Source organism: Pinus tabuliformis, chromosome 4_2 (genome assembly GCF_031772625.1).
Source record: "Pinus tabuliformis cultivar Carrire ecotype Pingquan chromosome 4_2, CPIR1, whole genome shotgun sequence".
Lineage (NCBI taxonomy): Eukaryota > Viridiplantae > Streptophyta > Pinopsida > Pinales > Pinaceae > Pinus > Pinus tabuliformis.
The window spans coordinates 611,893,313-611,913,256 of NC_142304.1; the positions used below are offsets into that span (position 1 = coordinate 611,893,313).

The 19,944-nt window shown below is 37.5% G+C and overlaps 1 protein-coding gene across 1 annotated transcript; it reads right to left on the reverse strand.

Annotated features, from left to right (window-relative positions):
• Positions 1-7,157: 7,157 nt before the first annotated feature.
• On the reverse strand, positions 7,158-8,090 carry LOC149170792 (uncharacterized). The gene has a single exon (XM_089427355.1). The coding sequence runs from the start codon at positions 7,947-7,949 to the stop codon at positions 7,320-7,322; it is 630 nt and encodes a 209-aa protein (XP_089283481.1). The 5' UTR covers positions 7,950-8,090; the 3' UTR covers positions 7,158-7,319.
• Between the last annotated feature and the right edge of the window lie 11,854 nt (positions 8,091-19,944).

A 19,944-nucleotide genomic window follows, 5' to 3' on the forward strand; every position in this document is an offset into this window, starting at 1 on the left:
GGACTTTCGGCCCGCATAAAAAAAATGAGTCACACATTACAGCTCTGCAGGTTGCGACTACGGGCTCTCTTACTCTTCTCACACAGTTTATTGCAAATCTGTTTTTTTATATTTTTTGTATCTCGCTCTGATGCAAATTTGTTGAAAAAAGTTGAGGAGACAAAACACAATTCATACATAAAACATGACCTGCCACTCTTCTATTGATCACATAAAACATGAGATGCGGTTCTCCTATCAATCACATAAAACATGATGATTACAAAGAACCCAGTAAAGGGTATCTAAACTTTTCCGACTAGCTAAATGCCTAAAATATCTTGACATGCAATCGCACACACTTGACTCAACACTCAATCATGCAATCACTGAGTTAACTGACTCTCTATGGAGTAATTATCTTATTTTAACTGACTCTCTATGGAGTAATTATCCATTCCATTTGTATTTTTTTTATTTTTAATTATCTTATTTTAACGGACTCTCTATGGAGTAATTATCCATTCCATTTGTATTTTTTTATTTTTAATATAATTTTATGTTTAATAATGTAGAAAAACATTTCACTTAAAACTTATAGAATAATCTAAAATTAACCTAAACTGAAATTGTAAATAATTGAATAAATCATTAATAAATGAAAAAAACATTAGACTTCGTGTTTGCGCATTTTTTGGTTTCCATTCCATGATTTATTTGAGTAATAAAATATAATCAAAGTTGGTTTGCAGGGTTTGCTCCGCCTAGAAGTTCCACATACCCAGCGTTGTACACAGTCCGCGATATCAATTCAGGTTAGAAGAGGTGTGTTTACGTTTTCTGAATCTGTTAAAACTGAAAAAGTGAAGATATACTGACGATTGAAAATCAAAATGCCCTGGGTCAACCAAGACCTGCAGAGTCGCAAGAAATAAGAAACCTTGACTACAGACATTCTAGAGACGGCCAGCGGAGAATCAATGAATTCATCGATACTGGAGGACCATAATAAGTTAGTCTCTGGTCATTACATTGACCATCACTGATGTATTAAAAAAGGTAAGGCAAGATGTGGCTCATTTCTATTTTAAAAGTAAGACAGATTTGGCATCTATCAGCTGTTTTTCCTTGGTTTAACATAAAGAGAGGTTAAGTGTTGGGTATTTTTAAATGGATAAATACCAAAACCAGAATAAAAATTCACCACAGAGACAATACTCTGTTTCTTCTGTCCAGGATCATTTGCAGAGAACCTCTTTAATAAAAAAAAAATTAACTCAGAACACAGTCCATTACACAGTAAAGAAAAACTTCTATTGATTTAAAACAAAAATACTGATACATGCTTCATCCTCTGCGCAAAGAGGGATTCACTGGAGAAACTCTGTCTCCTTCATTTCTGGGCTTCCACTGCTGTGGGTGTTACAAAACAGCTTCAAGCTACCTCTTGCTTTTGCTATAAGCAAGCAATACAACACATCTTTGTTTTAAAATGATTTCCGCACTGCTGTGCGTTCATTACAATTCCATGAAAAAAAATTGCGCGCAGGCATCCACTATTACAATGCACCTCCTTTTTGTTTTTACCGCACTGCTGTGCGTTTTTAATACAACAAAGGAATCACCCACGCCACCGTGCCCAGCCACCATACATAACACTACTCTAAAACTACCGCACGCAGGGACTACACTCTAAAAACTACGGCATGTAGGTTTTCATAACATTATATAAAAAAAACATATAAAAAAAATAACGTATGCCCATAACTATATTAAAGGGCTTTCACCAAATTCTACGTATGCCCATTACCATAATAAAGACCGCCACCCAATTCTACGTAGATGCATTAAAAACATGACTTTTCACCTACGGCAGTCAACCAAAGAAAACGACAAAGAAAATTGATTTGACGCGGGCGGGGGTCGGCTGACGTCACTTCGGTGCCACGTGTCGCCACCCCATTCGTCACGCCCGCTCATTAAACTTCGCGCAGCTTCTCGGAGATCTGAGCCTGCAGACCCGATCCAACGCAATTCGCACACCACTCTTCCGCAACCAGCACGACCTTTACCGTCCGGGGAAAGTGGTTTTTCGGTGCTCGTACATGGGACGCGTGGCGGCAAGTGAATGTGTTCGGAGCCCCTCCGGCGGATACAGCCTTTTGCCAAAGGCGGTGCGAACAAGAGGGTGGTTTCGTTCTGGCGGTTTCGGGTGCAGCGTGCTGGCTGAGTTGGCTGCCCACGTCCGCCTGCCGCTGTGCAGTTGGAATTAATATTCCAACACTCCCCTTTAATTTCAACTGCTGGGCATTCAATCTTACCCAAACATCATCCTCACATAGAGGGATTCACCAACTTCTTCTAATGCAGTTCCATAAACAATCAAAGTTGTCCTCCTCTTAATAGAGGGATTAACCTGAAACTGTGCTTAAGAGCACCTTCCTCATGACAGAGGGATTCACCATGTGACTGTGCTTAAGAGCACCTTCCTCATGACAGAGGGGTTCACCATCACAATGTGCTGAAGAGCACCTTCCTCATGACAGAGGGATTCACCAATGACTATGCTTAAAAGCATCATCCTCTTGATAGAGGGATTTACCATGACACTGTGCTGAAAAGCACCTTCCTCTTTAACAGAGGGTTTCACCAAATGACTGCTTCAAATGCAGTTCCAAAACAAACAATCATTGCACTGCTGTGTGTGCAAGTTCATTACAATGTTCTTTTATGCTGCTGCATATTCTCTGCTACACTGTTGTGCCATCTTCTTTGCTGCATCTACCCCACACTGTTGTGTCTGCTCCACGCTACTGCGTCTACACCTGCACTTCTCTTACATTTCTTTACAAACTCTGCATTGTTGTGCGTCAATAAAAAAATCACATGTGCGTTGCTATGCCTTTCCTTTCTCACATTCACACTGTTGTGTGAGAATTCTTTACTTGTGCACTAATGCGTGCTTCCCTTCTTCACCATGGGAAAGCTTTTCTTCGCGCTGCTGCGTGCTCCCCTTCATTAATTACAATCATACTTCTGCTGTGTTTTACTTGCATTTCAGATGCAAACAACACACTCACTGCACTTACATTTACTGCTGTAAAGAAAAAAAATTCTTTTACCTGTGCTGCTGTCCATAACTTCTTGCTGCTGCATTTTTCACATTTGCATTGCTGTGTAAAAACACATTTCTTCAACAAAGCTTCATGCTGCTGCATTTTCTTATTTGCCTTGCTGTATACTTCTTCTTCTTCACGATGGGAAAACTTTTCTTCAAGATGTTGCTGTCCATACACTTGCTGTTGTGTTGCTGCTGCAATTTGCACTACTGTGTGCACATACACTTGGCACTTCATTCTCCAAGAGAAAAAAAATTTACACGGGCTGCTCCCTTTTCTTATGCACCCTTGCTTCACACAATCTTCAGCTTCATTCATTTTATTTTCACAACGCACTGCTGTGTAATCCCTTTCAATTTTCTGCTGCCATACACATTCTCATTCATCCCATGTGCATTAAAAATCTGTTGTCCCTGTAAGTATATTTTCTCACTTTACATAGAAGGAAAACTACATTCCATTACTATGCATTTCAATGCGTGTGCACCATAACAAAAAAAATTCCAAACTGCTGTTTTGTATTTTGTCTTCCCACTGCTGTGAGGGTCTCCATGCTTTGCATTTTTTTTCTTATCCCGCTGCTACTCTTTACATTTCAGCGCTGCCATCATTTCTTTTCTGCTGTTATAGCAGATTTAACTTCACATCTTTCCCTTATCAAAAAGGTCTTCATCAAGGAGTGACTGTTAATACAGTTCAGCAAACAAAAAAAAATTACAAGCTCCCCTTTAATGTATGCTTGTCTTCTTTTGGCAGACTCTTCTCAAAACAAACTTAGATCAGCTGCGTTGCTTAAGGGACTTTCACATTGTATTTCTTTTCTTCTCCATTCTTGTGTAACTTTCTTCTTTTGCATGGGTCTAGCTTGTGTAAGAGCCCATGTCAAGTTACAGTCACGTGCCATATGCCCAATGTTATGACACTTGAAACATTCAACATTATTCATGAATAGCATTTCATGATTTCTTCTAAAATTGTTTCTTGGAGATTTTCGGAGACCACAACATTTATCTTTATGAAAGGCTCTACAATCTTTTGCCATATGACCAAAGTTTGAGCAAGCATAACAATAACCATAAAATGAACTTTGATACCTGGGAGATGGAGGTTTCCTTGATGTACTTCTGAACCCTTGCTGCCTTGAGATCCTTTGATGATCACCATTGCCTTTTGCCTCTTTGACATCAGCTACATTTCTTCTTGGAGCTGGTTTTCTGCTTGGAGCAAGATTTCTTCTATTGCAGCCTTCATTTTTCTCCTTACCTTTGCTGGAACTAGGAGCATCACCATCTCTCTCTGGCTCCTTCACATCTCCTTTGCTTAAAGCATCCTCATCCTTGTTTGAGGGTTCACCTACATACCCAAGTCCTGATTTATCAGATGGAGATCTATGATAGCTAAGCATGTCATCCAAAGCTTGAGAGCTCTTCATGATCTTGTTCATCCCTTCAACCTTCTTCCTGAGGAGGACAATCTCTTCTTCTAACTTTTCACATACATCATTTCTCTTTGCTAGTTGTCCCTCAATTTCTTCCTTGCTACGAGTAGCTTCAGCTGCTACTACTTTGAAGGAGATAATCTCTGTCTTCATTTTGGAGATTTCTTCATCTTTTGCTTGACTGCTCTCCATTTTCTTTTCCGCTACTTGTGCCTGCTTCTTGGCTTCTTGTAGTTCGGACTTAAGGGAGGAAAGCTCTACCTTGTACTGTCCAATCTCTTCTACAAGTTTATTCACTTTCTTGTGTCTTTGTTCAAGTTGACTTGTCAAGACATCTGCCTGCTTCTTTGCACTATTCAGCTGATTTGTCATGGATATGACTTCTTCATGATGTTTCTTCTTGCATTGGTCAAGCTCCTTCTTAAGCTTGGCCAGCTCTTCATCTCTTTCTTTTACTTGAAGCTTGATGAGGTCAAGCTTTTCACTTTCAGCTTCTATGATGGGTTCTTCTTGACTCATTGTCATGGTCAGTGCTCCATTTGCATGAAGGTCATGCAGTCTGTCCCATATATCCTTTGCTGATGTATATTTTCCTAGATTCCTCTTCACAGAATCAGGCAGTCCATCCAAGATAGTCTTTGCTGCTTGTGCATCATACTCCATGGATTCTTTATCCATCTTGCTGTCATCAATAACTGACTCCCAGACTTCAATCCCCTCAGACATTAGGAAAGCCCTCATCATTATTTCCCATACATCAAAGTTTCCATCAAACTTTGGAACCTCAAATACAATGCTTTCAAACAGATTGCCTTCTAATTTAGTAGAGGAGGGAGACACATTTTTAACAGCCCTGGAGGCTTTCTTCTTTGACCTTGCCATTCTTATCTAGGCTTTAAATACTTGACTGTGTTTTCTTTTAAATCACTGACTGTTCTTTTAACAGTAACACAAAGGAAAGCTTTGAAAAATACCTTAACTCTTTTGGCTGAGTCTTCACACTGCTGGAGAAGTTTGACTGCTGCAACCACACCTTCCTTCAGCTTCTTTGAGTCTTCAAAGAGCCTGGACTAGCTCTGATACCACTGTTGGGTATTTTTAAATGGATAAATACCAAAACCAGAATAAAAATTCACCACAGAGACAATACTCTGTTTCTTCTGTCCAGGATCATTTGCAGAGAACCTCTTTAATAAAAAAAAAATTAACTCAGAACACAGTCCATTACACAGTAAAGAAAAACTTCTATTGATTTAAAACAAAAATACTGATACATGCTTCATCCTCTGCGCAAAGAGGGATTCACTGGAGAAACTCTGTCTCCTTCATTTCTGGGCTTCCACTGCTGTGGGTGTTACAAAACAGCTTCAAGCTACCTCTTGCTTTTGCTATAAGCAAGCAATACAACACATCTTTGTTTTAAAATGATTTCCGCACTGCTGTGCGTTCATTACAATTCCATGAAAAAAAATTGCGCGCAGGCATCCACTATTACAATGCACCTCCTTTTTGTTTTTACCGCACTGCTGTGCGTTTTTAATACAACAAAGGAATCACCCACGCCACCGTGCCCAGCCACCATACATAACACTACTCTAAAACTACCGCACGCAGGGACTACACTCTAAAAACTACGGCATGTAGGTTTTCATAACATTATATAAAAAACATATAAAAAAAATAACGTATGCCCATAACTATATTAAAGGGCTTTCACCAAATTCTACGTATGCCCATTACCATAATAAAGACCGCCACCCAATTCTACGTAGATGCATTAAAAACATGACTTTTCACCTACGGCAGTCAACCAAAGAAAACGACAAAGAAAATTGATTTGACGCGGGCGGGGGTCGGCTGACGTCACTTCGGTGCCACGTGTCGCCACCCCATTCGTCACGCCCGCTCATTAAACTTCGCGCAGCTTCTCGGAGATCTGAGCCTGCAGACCCGATCCAACGCAATTCGCACACCACTCTTCCGCAACCAGCACGACCTTTACCGTCCGGGGAAAGTGGTTTTTCGGTGCTCGTACATGGGACGCGTGGCGGCAAGTGAATGTGTTCGGAGCTCCTCCGGCGGATACAGCCTTTTGCCAAAGGCGGTGCGAACAAGAGGGTGGTTTCGTTCTGGCGGTTTCGGGTGCAGCGTGCTGGCTGAGTTGGCTGCCCACGTCCGCCTGCCGCTGTGCAGTTGGAATTAATATTCCAACATTAAGGCCATTGCAATGTCACAGTATGCTGTAAAGTGTTGAATCTTGAAAGAACATTATACCAGATGTTTGTTTTCGACCTCTTCAAATATATCGATCATATTCGTCTTAATTAAGACAGTTGATTCATAGCTTAAAGCATAAGGCCAGAGCTATCAGCAGATCGATGGCAATGAAATAACTGAAAATGGGGATTGGTAAGAAGTGCTAGCAAATTTTTCACAGAGCTAAATTGAAATGATGGGCATAATTTTTTCTGGACGAATATCATATTTAAATTCATTTTTTCCGGTGAAATCGACGAGAACGAATTTGGGATAAATTATACCATAGTTTAAATTAATCTGAAAGGCATTGAAATTGTATTCACTATGTCAGATACCAAATTTGTAAGAATGAGTACAAAAACTGTGTTGTGCAATTTGCACAAAAAATAAGAAACAAATTTTAATAGCTAAATATGATTTTTGTATCCTACACGTATTTCTGGTACGCACCAGATTGAAACTCCGACAATACAGAAATAAAAGAAAGCTTGCATTCATTACAAGCCACCGGCAGTTTATAGGCTTCAAGTAACAGAAAAGAATTCCCCACCAAATAACACGATCTGGATGACGAAATCTCTGTTCAGATGATCTTCATGGTGCGCCTCATCCCAGGCATGATCGTAGAATTCAAACTGTTGATAGTTTTGGAAGTTGTCCTCGAAGTGCCATTTTTCACAAAGCGATTTAAGATTCGGATTCCCCGGCAAACCATCGGATGTTTCCTCTGAAGATTGACAGTATTCTTCGGTGATGTCCCCAGCGGTGCTCGGAGGAATACCGAGATCATCGTCTGAAGCCTCCAGGAGATAACATAGATCAACGTCCGAGTCTGTATCTCCGGTTGGGCCTTCAATATGGTTGCTAGAAATATTAGTGGCCGCAGAATTAAATCCAGAGTTAGGGAAAGGATAAGAAGTGGAATATGTCACGGCCATCTCTTCCTGCAGGCTTCTCATGACTCCTTTTACGAGCTCCTCACTGGGAGATAATTCATATTCTTCGTCGTCTTCTGCTAAAGTTTGATCTAATTGCAGTAGATGAAGAAACCGGTCTGTTTCTCCGCCGTGAAAGCGTTTCTTCTCCTGGACGTCTATGGATTCCGGCAGAGCCTGGAGCTCACGGTCTCGTTTCCTGAGCAGCGCCTGACTCATGACGGAGAGAAGGCCAGGCGATCCGAACACACGGAACACAATGATGTTGCAAGGAGTAGAGGATGATGATAGTTTGTCTGCTGCGAAGAGCTGTCTCTCCTGATACGATAGTAGGCGAGAGCAGGATTGGCTATATATAGAGCGTTTCGACTTTCTATGGTACAAGCAACGCCAGACATATATTTATATTAGTTTATTGGTTCAAATTCTGTGTGTTTGGAGACGGCTGGTATGACTCCGGCCGACCACCATATCCACCTAGATAAAATATTTACAAGTGTCTACTTCCGGTAAAGCTGTTCATTTTTTAATGTTGTAATGTATGTAGTTGTGGCCAGCTTGTCGTGGATCACTTAATAAATCTCGCACCGATCCAACGGTACAGCTTCTATGAAGATCTGGGGAATGGTGATTTGTGGATGGCTTCACTGTACAATATTTAAAGTTGTTAGACACATGTGATTTGCAGGATGGCTTCGCCGTACAGTATCGTGGCCTGACGAAAACGAGGTAATTTAGTCCACCGTTTGTAATGTTCATTTTGTTACTTGTGAGTTGATGGGCAGGAAATCGCTCCGTTAGTGTTCACAAATTATATATAAATTTCGATTATTATAACAACCGGAAAAGCTTCCTTGTGAACTTTTCACAAGAGGGTGTATTTCGAATCTAGCTCGAAAAGTTATGTATAATTTCACACTTACTAATTTTATTTTATTTTAACATATATAATCCTTTTTTTAACATATATAATCTCTTTTTTTAACCTATATAATCTCTTACCAGAAACAGACTAGATAGTCCTTTTGAAACTTATAATAATTTCACTTATTATAACAAACAGAAAAGATGCTGATTAACTTTTAAGGAGGGTGGGTTTCGAATATAGCTTATTATGATTTGATGCTTTATTTCGATCAAATTGTTATATTTTTATATTTTAATTTATTAGGTCAATAACCCTACTTATTTAGGGCAGTGGAATTTATATTTTTATGCTGTAAGGCGTTCTTCTAAAAGAACTATTTTAGCTGCCTTCGTGTCATAATCTTTATCTTTGAATTTTGTAAGGCGTTCTTCTAAAAGAACTATTTTAGCTGCCTTCGTGTCATAATCTTTATCTTTGAATTTTTTGTTAGACGATTGAGTTATAATTATCCCTTGATTTAAATTGAATGGTAGTTGCTACTCAAACCATTTGTCAACCACACAAACCATTTTCCAACCGCATAAACGACTCTCATGCATCTTTTCCAAATAGTTCTTTGCAGTTAACTACCCCTGTGGGTGAAAGTTCAATAGCCTCTATGACTGCAAGACTATTGAAGTTGGAGGTCATCTACAACTGCCTGGGCTCTTCATCTAATGTTTAGCAACACCTATGCTATGTGCTTTTCTTCGCAATTACCCTGGCTGTTGTATTTGTTCTCTATGCCGACATTGCGCCATGTACCAATATGTCTGAGTGCTTAGATAATTTCATGGTCGATTTCGCCCGTTCTCATTGCAAAGCATCCGAGATCGTGATATATGGACCCAAGGTCAGGCCATCCGGAGGTCTAAGGATCAAGTCTTCGCCCCAAATCAAGATATGGGCAAACAAGAGATGGAGAGAGAAGGTCGAATTCTATTCAATCGAAGAAGGTTTTCAGAGCTTTCAGAGCTTTTTGCTAGAGAATGGATTCCCCACCTTTTCCTATTACAATGACCCTTACCTCTATGGGACACCCTCCTTAGAATACCCCAGATTTCTCAAGGTATCAATTCATGCAGGTTACCCATGTGACCTAGAAAAGAGGGCCTTGTTGCCTGATCTAGATGCATTGAGGCAAAAGGTAAGCCCTTGGTTGGCTGAAAGTTTCAGAGGAAGGGTTATGTCAGAAAGCCCTGTTGTCGTCAAGGCTTGCATGTATTCAATATACATATGTTCCGTGATGAGGATTTCATCATTGATTTCCTGCCATTGACAAAGATTGAGATGTCAACAACATCCAAGTCCCCTATTTTAATCGCCTCTGAATTCTCTGGCCACGAGCTCAAGATGGGTCCTTTGATAGGATGGATAATGGTTGATATTGCCCTCAGAGGAGAAGCTCATAACCGCCTCCACGATTGCAGCACTGTTGCGAAACTGTTGAAGCTAAAGGTCATCTATAGTTGCGTGGGCAAGAATTTCATGGTCCGCATGCTCTTCTTCGAAATTTCCTTGGCTACTATGTCTGTTCTCTACACCGTACACGACACCGCACCATGTACCAATATGTCTAACTACTCAGATAATTTCATGGTCGATTTCGCCCGTTCTCATTGCAAAGCATCCGAGATCAGGCGCAGCTCGAGATATATAGACCCAAGGTCAGGCCATCCGAAGTTCTAGCGATTGAATCTTTGCCCCCAAATCAAGTTCTAGGCAAACAAAACATGGAGAGAAAAGGTAGAATTATATTCAGTTGAAGAGGGTTTTCAAAGCTTTTCTGGCGCATCCCATCAACAACGTGAGCAGTCCTTTGGCCTCTCTTTTCTTCACTCCTTAGCTTGACGTCATGCCAACATATCTGAAGCCCTTCAATTGTCCCAACAACGATATAAGTAGTGCCCTGATGCACATTGATCCACTCTGCATTTTGAACTAGGCGAAAAAGTTTGGTTTCATTTGGAACACCAACGCTTAAAGGCCAACACCGTCATACAGGGGGTTGTTTCCCGAATAGAGGGTGGTTCGGTCGATGCCCTTATCTAAGTGCAATCTCCCATTACCCTTTTCTACCTTTCAAAATATTCCTATTCTTGCATGTTGAAAAAGAGAATCTAGAGATGGATTCAACTTCTGCTATCTAAATGCAAAGGGTGATCGTCAATTTATTATGTTTTTTATTATAATAATGAAAATGTATCTAGTCATTTCGGGAATGGTTATTAAGGTAAGCTGCTGGAGGATTTTCCTTCCATTCACTATCAGAGGAGGAAAAACCACTCTCTTCAACAGATGGATGGACGGGCGGGCTGGCCAGCCAATGTCTTATTCTTTATTAGAAGAAGATGTGAATTTCTTGCCATTGACAAAGACTAAGATGTCAACAACATCCAATTTTAATCACCTATGGATACTCTGGGAACTGAATTTCTTGCCATTGACCAAGACTGAGATGTCAACAACATCCAATTCCCCTATTTTAATCGCCTATGGATTCTCTGGGCACGGGTTCAAGATGGGTCCTTTGATAGGATGGATAATGGCTGATCTTGCTCACACAGGAGAAGCTCATGGTGTGCCCCTGCAATATTTTTCAATTGAACATTTTCTTCAAAATCTGCAGGGTAATCACAAAGAATATGAGGAACAATTTTCTCCTTATCTGTGTACCACATCGTCATAAAGGTACAAATCTACTGAAAATAATCATTACACTACTTGAATTTGATATTGTTCATTTCAACTTTCCTTGATGAACTAGCATTTTTTGTGGGTTAGATTCAAAGTGAATGGAAGTATATGTAAATGTTTATAGTCACTACTTTTCTTAAGATCAGAGTCACAGTGGATATGCTAACTCTCCTTGCTTATATGGCGCAAAGAATCTTTTGTGACTGTCCTTTGCCTCTATGATATCTATGTTCTTCCAAAAACAAAGATCACTGTTCCTTTTTATCTGTTCAAGCTAGCAACTACATCGAATGCTTGTCTATGTAAAAGAATCAAAAGAATCAAAGGAGCTTAAGGTGCTTGTCATTTTATCGGAAGCGGCAGTAGATTAGTATGTTAGACATATTTTCATTCAGGATAATTATGATTATGTTTCATGATGACTGAAGATGGAAAATTAGTTTTGTTTCTATGAATTATCATTTTCCATTATCCAATGGATACAGAGCATTGCAGTACATGCTTTTAAATCAAATTTTCAAAGAGATAATTTAAGCATGCCATTTTTTGGATTTGTAATTGCAACTATTAATAGAATCCAGCCATGTAATTGTTGGTGAAATTGCAATCTTTTATTGTTGGGATTGCATTTTTGAATGTATAAATGGGTTCAACTTTCTAAAAAATCCCCTTAAATCTGGATTATGCAATCTCAATCACTAATATTTACAATTCCAACAAATCTTCTAAAATTTCACCAAATTTTGAGAAAACGGATTAGAAAAGTGTTTTGTACATTGGTTGGCTTCATGTTCTGAACTATTTAGAGGAGAATATTAGCACACTTTTCTGAAATATTAACATACTTACTTTGTGATTACGATCTTTTTATTTATCCACATTCACTTTAATTAAGCTAATGTTTATATGAAAAGAAATTGTGGGCCTTCATTGGAGACACATTACCTATATTGCTTTCTTATATTTGTTTAAGCTTGAACATTAGCATTACATATTCTATTTTTATCCTTATCTGTGTACCACATCGTCATAAAGGTACAAATCTACCGAAAATAATCGTTACACTACTTGAATTTGATATTGTTCATTTCAGCTTTCCTTGATGAACTAGCATTTTCTGTGGGTTAGATTCAAAGTGAATGGAAGTATATGTAAATGTTTATACAAATCACTACTCTTCTTAATATTAGAGTCATAGTGGATATGCTAGATCTCCTTGCATATATGGCGAAGGGAATCTTTTGTGACTGCCCTTTGGCTCTATGATATATATGTTCCTTCAAAAATAAAGATCACTATGCCTTTTTCTCTGTTGAAGCTAGCAACTACATCAAATGCTTGTCTATGTAAAAGAATCAAAGGAGCTTAGAGTGCTTGTCATTTTATCGGAAGCAACAGTAGATTAGTATGTTAGACATATTTTCATTCAGGATCATTATGATTATGTTTCATGATGACTGAAGATGGAAAATTAGTTTTGTTTCTATGAATTGTCATTTTCCATTATCTAACAAATACATAGCATTGCAGTACATGCTTTTAAATCAACTTTTCAAAGAGATAAGTTTAAACATGCTATTTTTGGGATTTGTAATTGCAGCTATTACTAGAATCCAGCCATGTAATTGTTGGTGAAATTGCAACCTTTTATTGTTGGAATTGCATTTTGGAATGTATAAATGGGTTCAAGTTTTTTAGAAATCCCCTTAAACCTGGACTATGCAATATCAATCATTAATATTTGAAATTCCAAAAAATCTTCTAAAATTTCACCAAATTTTGAGAAAACTTATTAGAACAATGTTCCCAGAAAAATTAAAAATAAGAATGCTTAGTACCCTGCTTTTCAAACATTTACGAATAATATTCCCTGTTGAATTTTGTCTTGTAAGCATCCCCTTAGATTTTATTATTCTTTTTTTACTAGAATTCGGGATGCTTTACGAACTTTTCACTGAGATATTATCAGACTCCATCTCATTAAAATATATGAATCCTTGCACTATTTGTACATTGGTTGGATTCATGTTCTGAACTGTTCAGAGGAGAATATTAGCATACTTTTTTGGAACATTAACATACTTACTTTGTGATTATGATCTTTTTATTTATCCATGTTCACTTTAATTAATCCAATGTTTCTATGGAAAGAAATTGTGGGCCTTCATTGGAGCAGATTACCTATATTTCTTTCTTATACCTGTTTAAGCTTAAACACTAGCACTTCTCTGTGCATTATCTTATATGATTTTGTTTGATGATGCAGTAGGTTCAAGAGTCTTTTGTGAACTATATGATGAATGACAGCTTGGTAATGATAGCCAATTCTCATACTACATTTTCTAACCAAGAGCCGAGTATGGCTTAGAGTGCAAGTTGTCTACAGTTAACTGAGCTATTTTCAAAAGCAGTTGATTTTCCGAAAACTAGGATACCTGTGCAGGTTCTTGCCAATTTACACCAAAAAGAATTTCTTGATTTCATGGAGAAAGAGGATAAACCAACATATTAATCAAAATGTGTACAAGCATCACAGACCTAGTGTCACATACTATTTGTATAAGCTCATTCACAAAGGAATTTGTTTGGAAGGCATATGACAATGATTTGGAGGTGGAGGGATTTGAAATTTACCTCAGTGAAGCTCTAGTGCACAAAAATGGTATTACTGTAAGTTGGCATCATTGATGTATTATTATGGGTTGCAGAGATTATCAGTGGAAACATCATAAATTTGTCTATATTCCATGGTAATAGGAAGCATAGATATTTAAAGGAAACCATCATGTATGCAGTAAGGTCTCTCAGAACATTGTAGGGGGTGGTTTGAAAACTGCTATGATGATTACTAGAACACTGCAACTAGCTCTGATGATAAGCAAAGTTCCAGGGTGTCAGCTTGGTATCATGTAACATATCACCAAGATTATTGGGGCCATGCAAATTTGAAAGGATTTGGTACTAGCGATCCCCATTCTATAAGTTTTGCGTGGGTGATATATGACAAACTACTTAGCATCAAACGAAAGAGGCTTACTCGTGTAAATAAGAGGCTTCAGTTAATAAATTGTGCCATTTAATCATGTGGGCAAGTTGATTATGTTGTTTCAAGAAACCTCAAAGGGATGGAGCCCTTGGAATTCATCTCTATTCAACTCGAGAATCATAAAACTGTGCTTGTAAAATGCAATGTTTCACCATGAGATGTGAAGTGGGTGGTCTCTGGGACAGCTAATATGGTTACTTGTGTTTATATTTCCGGGTTTAAATTTTGTTTCACTATATTACTGATAGAGATGATGATTTTTTTCTAGGTGAGAAGAAAATTATACATGGTTGGTTACATTGGCAAAAGGCGCCATGCTCTACCATGATTCCTCTACCTAGAGTCTAAATTTAATTAATATCTGAATATAATCAATAGTTATTTATATATTTCCGAGTAGTGTTCGATAGAATATGAATGTAAATGGTAAATCCTTTTTTGTTAAATAGCTTAAGGTGAAAAGAGGCATATTTGCAAACATTTAAGGTGAAAAGAGGAAAATGACAATTCAATTGGATGATTATATCACATTACAATGATACAAAATCCAAGTATATTTTCCAATTGTATGCCTCTTAATTAGGGTTAATGCTCAAGGTAGTATGGCCTAAAAGCAGAGAGTGATTTTGATGCTTTGAACTGGCAAGTGACACATGTAATGGGACTTATAATAGAGCAATCCACCATTCATATAAACTTTGAATTCATTTCTATTGCGTCCATCTAATAGTTTTCCATTTAATTTGATGTTTATATCACAATATAATGATACAAAATCCAAATAGATTTTGTAGTTGTTACCTTCTAATTATAGTTATTGCTGGAGGAAGCATGAACCAGATACATAGACTGGTTTTCATGCTTTGAACAAGCAGGGCCTGTAATCGAGAGATCCGTGATCAATCCATGAATCGTTCTCTTTATATTTGAACTCAAAATTCTATTGTAGCCCTTAAGAATGGTCCAAAAAATAACCAACAACAAGCCTAGGTAATAGAACACCAAACATAAGAAAATGGACCACATTGCTTATGCCCACCCAAATTTGTCACATTAGAAGTACACATTTTCCATTCATTATTACTTTTTAGGGTTTGTGGAGAGTAGAAGAAAAGAACATGTAAGTTTGATTGATACAATAGGAGACATCAAGGGATTTTGCACAAGTAGATTGGAATGCCTCTTATACACAATGGAATCTGACACTTAACGACAAATAGGTAAATTAGTTGACAATCAAGCAGCATTTTCCCATGGGTTGAAGCCTTTTGAACCTTGTTTATTACTTATATAAGTAAAGAATATGGTAAAGAAAGTGTGTATGTCAGAACATCTATCTAAAAGTTAATGAAAGAACCCTCAAATTAGAGTGCGTGTCAATCGAACAAAAAGGAATATCATACGAGAATGCTTTGCTAAATATTCTGATATGCAACTTAAGATAGAATCACATCAAAGTTTCAATAAAACCTGAAATTGAATAATTCTGACACACCTCCAAACTCCGCAGAAATGGAATGTACAAGAGATTCATCTCGCCCAATAAACAACTCTCCAATAACATTTTTTGATGACGATTGATGACCATGTATTGAATAAATTCTCCCAATGCTCTTAAACAACTATGCAACTCCAAAACAGATCGTGCACCATGTTTGGCGGTAACAAATAACCAGCTTGCCCATGGGCCATAAATGCAAGGGGTTGTATATGTCCACCGTTGGATAACTGGCTTGCCAAAATCCAACGGTGGGCATATACAACCCACGTCCATTCATGGCCCTTTGGCAGGCTGGTTATTTTCAACCATGATTGGCTACACGTTTTGGAAATAGACATTGCCTTGTGAAAGTGGCGGTGGAATGTTTTAGGGCATGTCAGCATAATATGGCTCTACACAGAGGAACCACAAGGGTATGTACAAAATCCATATATTGTATGAAGACTTTGGAAATCCACTCAATGGCCTCAACCAAACACCTAGAGCTTGGTACGCAAAAATGGATTCTCATTTACTACCTCAAGGTTTCATTTGATGCAAATATCATCATAGTGTTTATATGTTGAAAACATTTGACTCTTTTTTGATCATAATGCTCTATGTAGATGCTCTACTAATAATAGGTAGTTCAACCTCAGTCATTTTTGTACTCAAAATTGCTTTACATGACAGTTTTCCATGATGGATATGGGCCTCTTACACTTTTTCCTTGGAATAAAAAATAATCTTTCTCTAGCTGGAGCTTGGTTTCTCCATTCCAAAGAAAAGAATAGTCCTGAACCTTTCAAACTTGAAGCTCTACCTGTGAGCGAATGCAGGGGGTTGTTTCCCGAATAGAGGGTGGTTCGGTTGATGCCCTTATCCAAGCGCTATCTCCCATTACCATTTTCTATTACCTTTCAAAATCTTCCTATCCTTGCATGTTGAAAAAGCGAATCTAGAGATGGATTCAACTTCTTCTATCTGGATGCAAAGGGCGATTGAATTTATTATGTTTTTTATTATAATAATGAAAATGTATCTGGTCATTTCGGGAAGGGTTATTAAGGTAAGCTGTTGGAGGCTTTTCCTTCCATTCACTAACAGAGGAGGACAAACATCTCTCCTCATCAAATGGATGTGTTGGTCGGCCAGCCAACGTCTTATTATTTATTATGTTTTTTATTATAATAATGAAAATGTATCTGGTCATTTCAGGAAGCGTTATTAAGATAAGTTGTTGGAGGCTTTTCCTTCCATTCACTAATAGAGGAGGAAAAACATCTCACCTCATCAGATGGATGGGTTGGTTGGCCAGCCAACGTCTTATTATTTATTAGAAGAAGATTTGAATTTATTTCCATTGACAAAGAGTGAGATGTCAACAACATCCAGTTCCCCCATTTTAATCACCTCTGGATTCTATGGGAGCAGGTTCAATGGGCGCAGGTTCAAGATGGGTCCTTTGATAGTACAAATAATGGTTGATCTTGCTCTCACAGGAGAAGATCATGGGGTTCCCCTGCAATATTTTTCAATTGAATGTTTTCTTTAGGATCTAGAGGGTAATCCCAAAGAATATGAAGAGCAAGTTTCTTCTTAGCTTTGTACAACATCGTCATAAAGGTACAAATCTAATGAAAATAATTGTTACACTACTTGAATTTGATATTGTCCATTTCTTCTTTCCTTGATGAGCTGGCATTTTTTGTGGGTTAGATTTAGAGTGAATGGAAGTATATGTAAATGTTTATAAAAACCACTACTCTTGTGAAGATCGGAGTCACAGTGGATATGCTAGCTCTCCTTGCTTATATGGTGCAGGGAATCTTTTGTGATTGTCCTTTGGCTCTATGATATATATGTTCTTCCAAAAATAAAGATCACTATGCCTTTTTCTCTGTTGAAGCTAACAACTACATTAGATTCTTGTCTATGTAAAAGAATAATAGGAGCTTAGAGTGCTTGTCATTTTATCAAAAGAAGCAGTAGATTAGTATGTTAGACATATTTTCATTCATGATCATTATGATTATGTTTCATGATGACTAAAGATGGAAAATTAGTTTTGTTTCTATGAATTATCATTTTCCATTATCTAATAGATACAGAGCATTGTAGTACATGCTTTTAAATCAAAATTTTAAAGAGATACATTTAAACGTGCCATTTTTTGGATTTGTAATTGCATATATTACTAGAATCCAACCATGTAATTGTTGATAAAATTGCAACCTTTTATTGTTGGAATTACATTTTTGAATGTATAAAAGAGAGAACATGTCACGATCCTCGTGAATCATGTCATCAATTTATAGTGTGCATTTAATATTTTGGATGTTATTCCAAAAAGGAAATGAACATCGCCTAGTTGTTTAAATGACCAATCACAATTCTTCAATTCCATTCTCGTCCCATGATCGATTTGGGATGAAAGTTAAAATCAAGCCAACTGCCACTAGAATCAAGAGTACTATACATAAGTTGTTACCTTCTAATGAAACACACACACATACCTATATAATATTTTCCAGATAGAATAGATAACAAGGGAGGGTCTAGGCTTAAAAATTGGATATCCTTACCAGTCTCAAGAACAAAGAGATGAACCAAAGAAGTATAATGAGACAAAAATACAACTCTACTATGATGCATTTGGCAAAGAATCCAATATATGGAGAAGTTCTTTATTTACTTATTTGCATCGAGGTAAATCTCAAAAAACTCAGAATCACCCTCAAAAGGCGGGCATTTCAGCTGCACATCATGTGTATTTGAAGAGTCAACATTTCCTAGACATTGTGAATCAAGTTTACCCATCGAGAAAATATCACCATTGTCTTCATATAAGACACCTAGTGCTTTTCGAGGACTAGGAAAAAGGCTTTTGAGGACTAGGAAAAAGTGGCCTCTTGAAGCATGGATCAGCCACCCTTTGATCATTGGCCGAAGCATACTCAAATGCACTCTGGCCCAGATTTACCAACACAGTCACATCATAGTTGGCTACAATTATTTGGTACAGAGGATTACTAAACTCATCTAATTTGCATGTGAAAGAGTAAATCTGCTTTCAATTTAATGTATAATAAATTCTTATGTTTTCAGAATCAAAGCCACATCCAATGACAATGTTGATAGCACCCCAAGCTCTTTTCATAGTAAGATAAATTATGATTCTCTATCTCACCATCTACATGAGCCATCCCTACATCAACACCCACATTTTATTTCAATCCAAATTCCAACCTTCATGTGGATACAATATGGAACTGTAAAACAAATACAACATTCATTTCATAGTTGGAGGTATAAAGAATGTGTTAATCATTATTAAGGGATAAGGTATTGACTATCAAATATGCATACCACCTTCAAATGAACTCATGAAAAAGAGCAACGGGCATGCATTCTTCAAAGTGCTACCTAATGCAAACCCAATTCATTGATTTTGGTTCTATGCAAATTGTAGAAATTTAATCTTATTTCTCTACAACTAGAATGATAATAACATGATAATTACACAAGGAAAATCAACCGTTTGGATTAATATCATCATTTAAAAAAGGTCATTCATTATCTAGATGAGGGTGGATGCTTATAACTTCAGGGCTAAAGGGACAGGTTGACAAAAACCTAAAGTATAAAATTCTTGCTAAAAAACCAAATTAGAAAATTCTTTGAGTCGAAACAACATACAGCATTTAGGATATGGGAAGAGTTGATGAAGGGAATATGCTAATGTCACAATATTTTGATCCATGGTCTATGTACTTTTACTCTATGGGTAATATCTAGTCGTAATAGTTAGTTGCAATTGCTAGTTTTAAATCAATGAGCAGGAAATTTTTTCTGTGGAATATGCCTCATCTGATTATGTAATCCAAGGCTACTATGGATTGAAAAGTGTTACAACTTAATTTCAATTAAAATTATATATTTATTTTAACTATATGAAATTGTGGATTTTTTTTTCTTTTTTTTTTAAATCACCTAACAGAATTTATGGTCGACAAACTATACTTCATCTATATTGCATATGATTACCACTCTTCTTCCCTCTCTCCCATTGCCATCTGTTATA

What these genes read in the sequence shown, in the direction of transcription:
- LOC149170792 (XM_089427355.1), bottom strand. Translation starts at nt 7,949, where the DNA reads ATGAGTCAGGCGCTGCTCAGGAAACGAGACCGTGAGCTCCAGGCTCTG.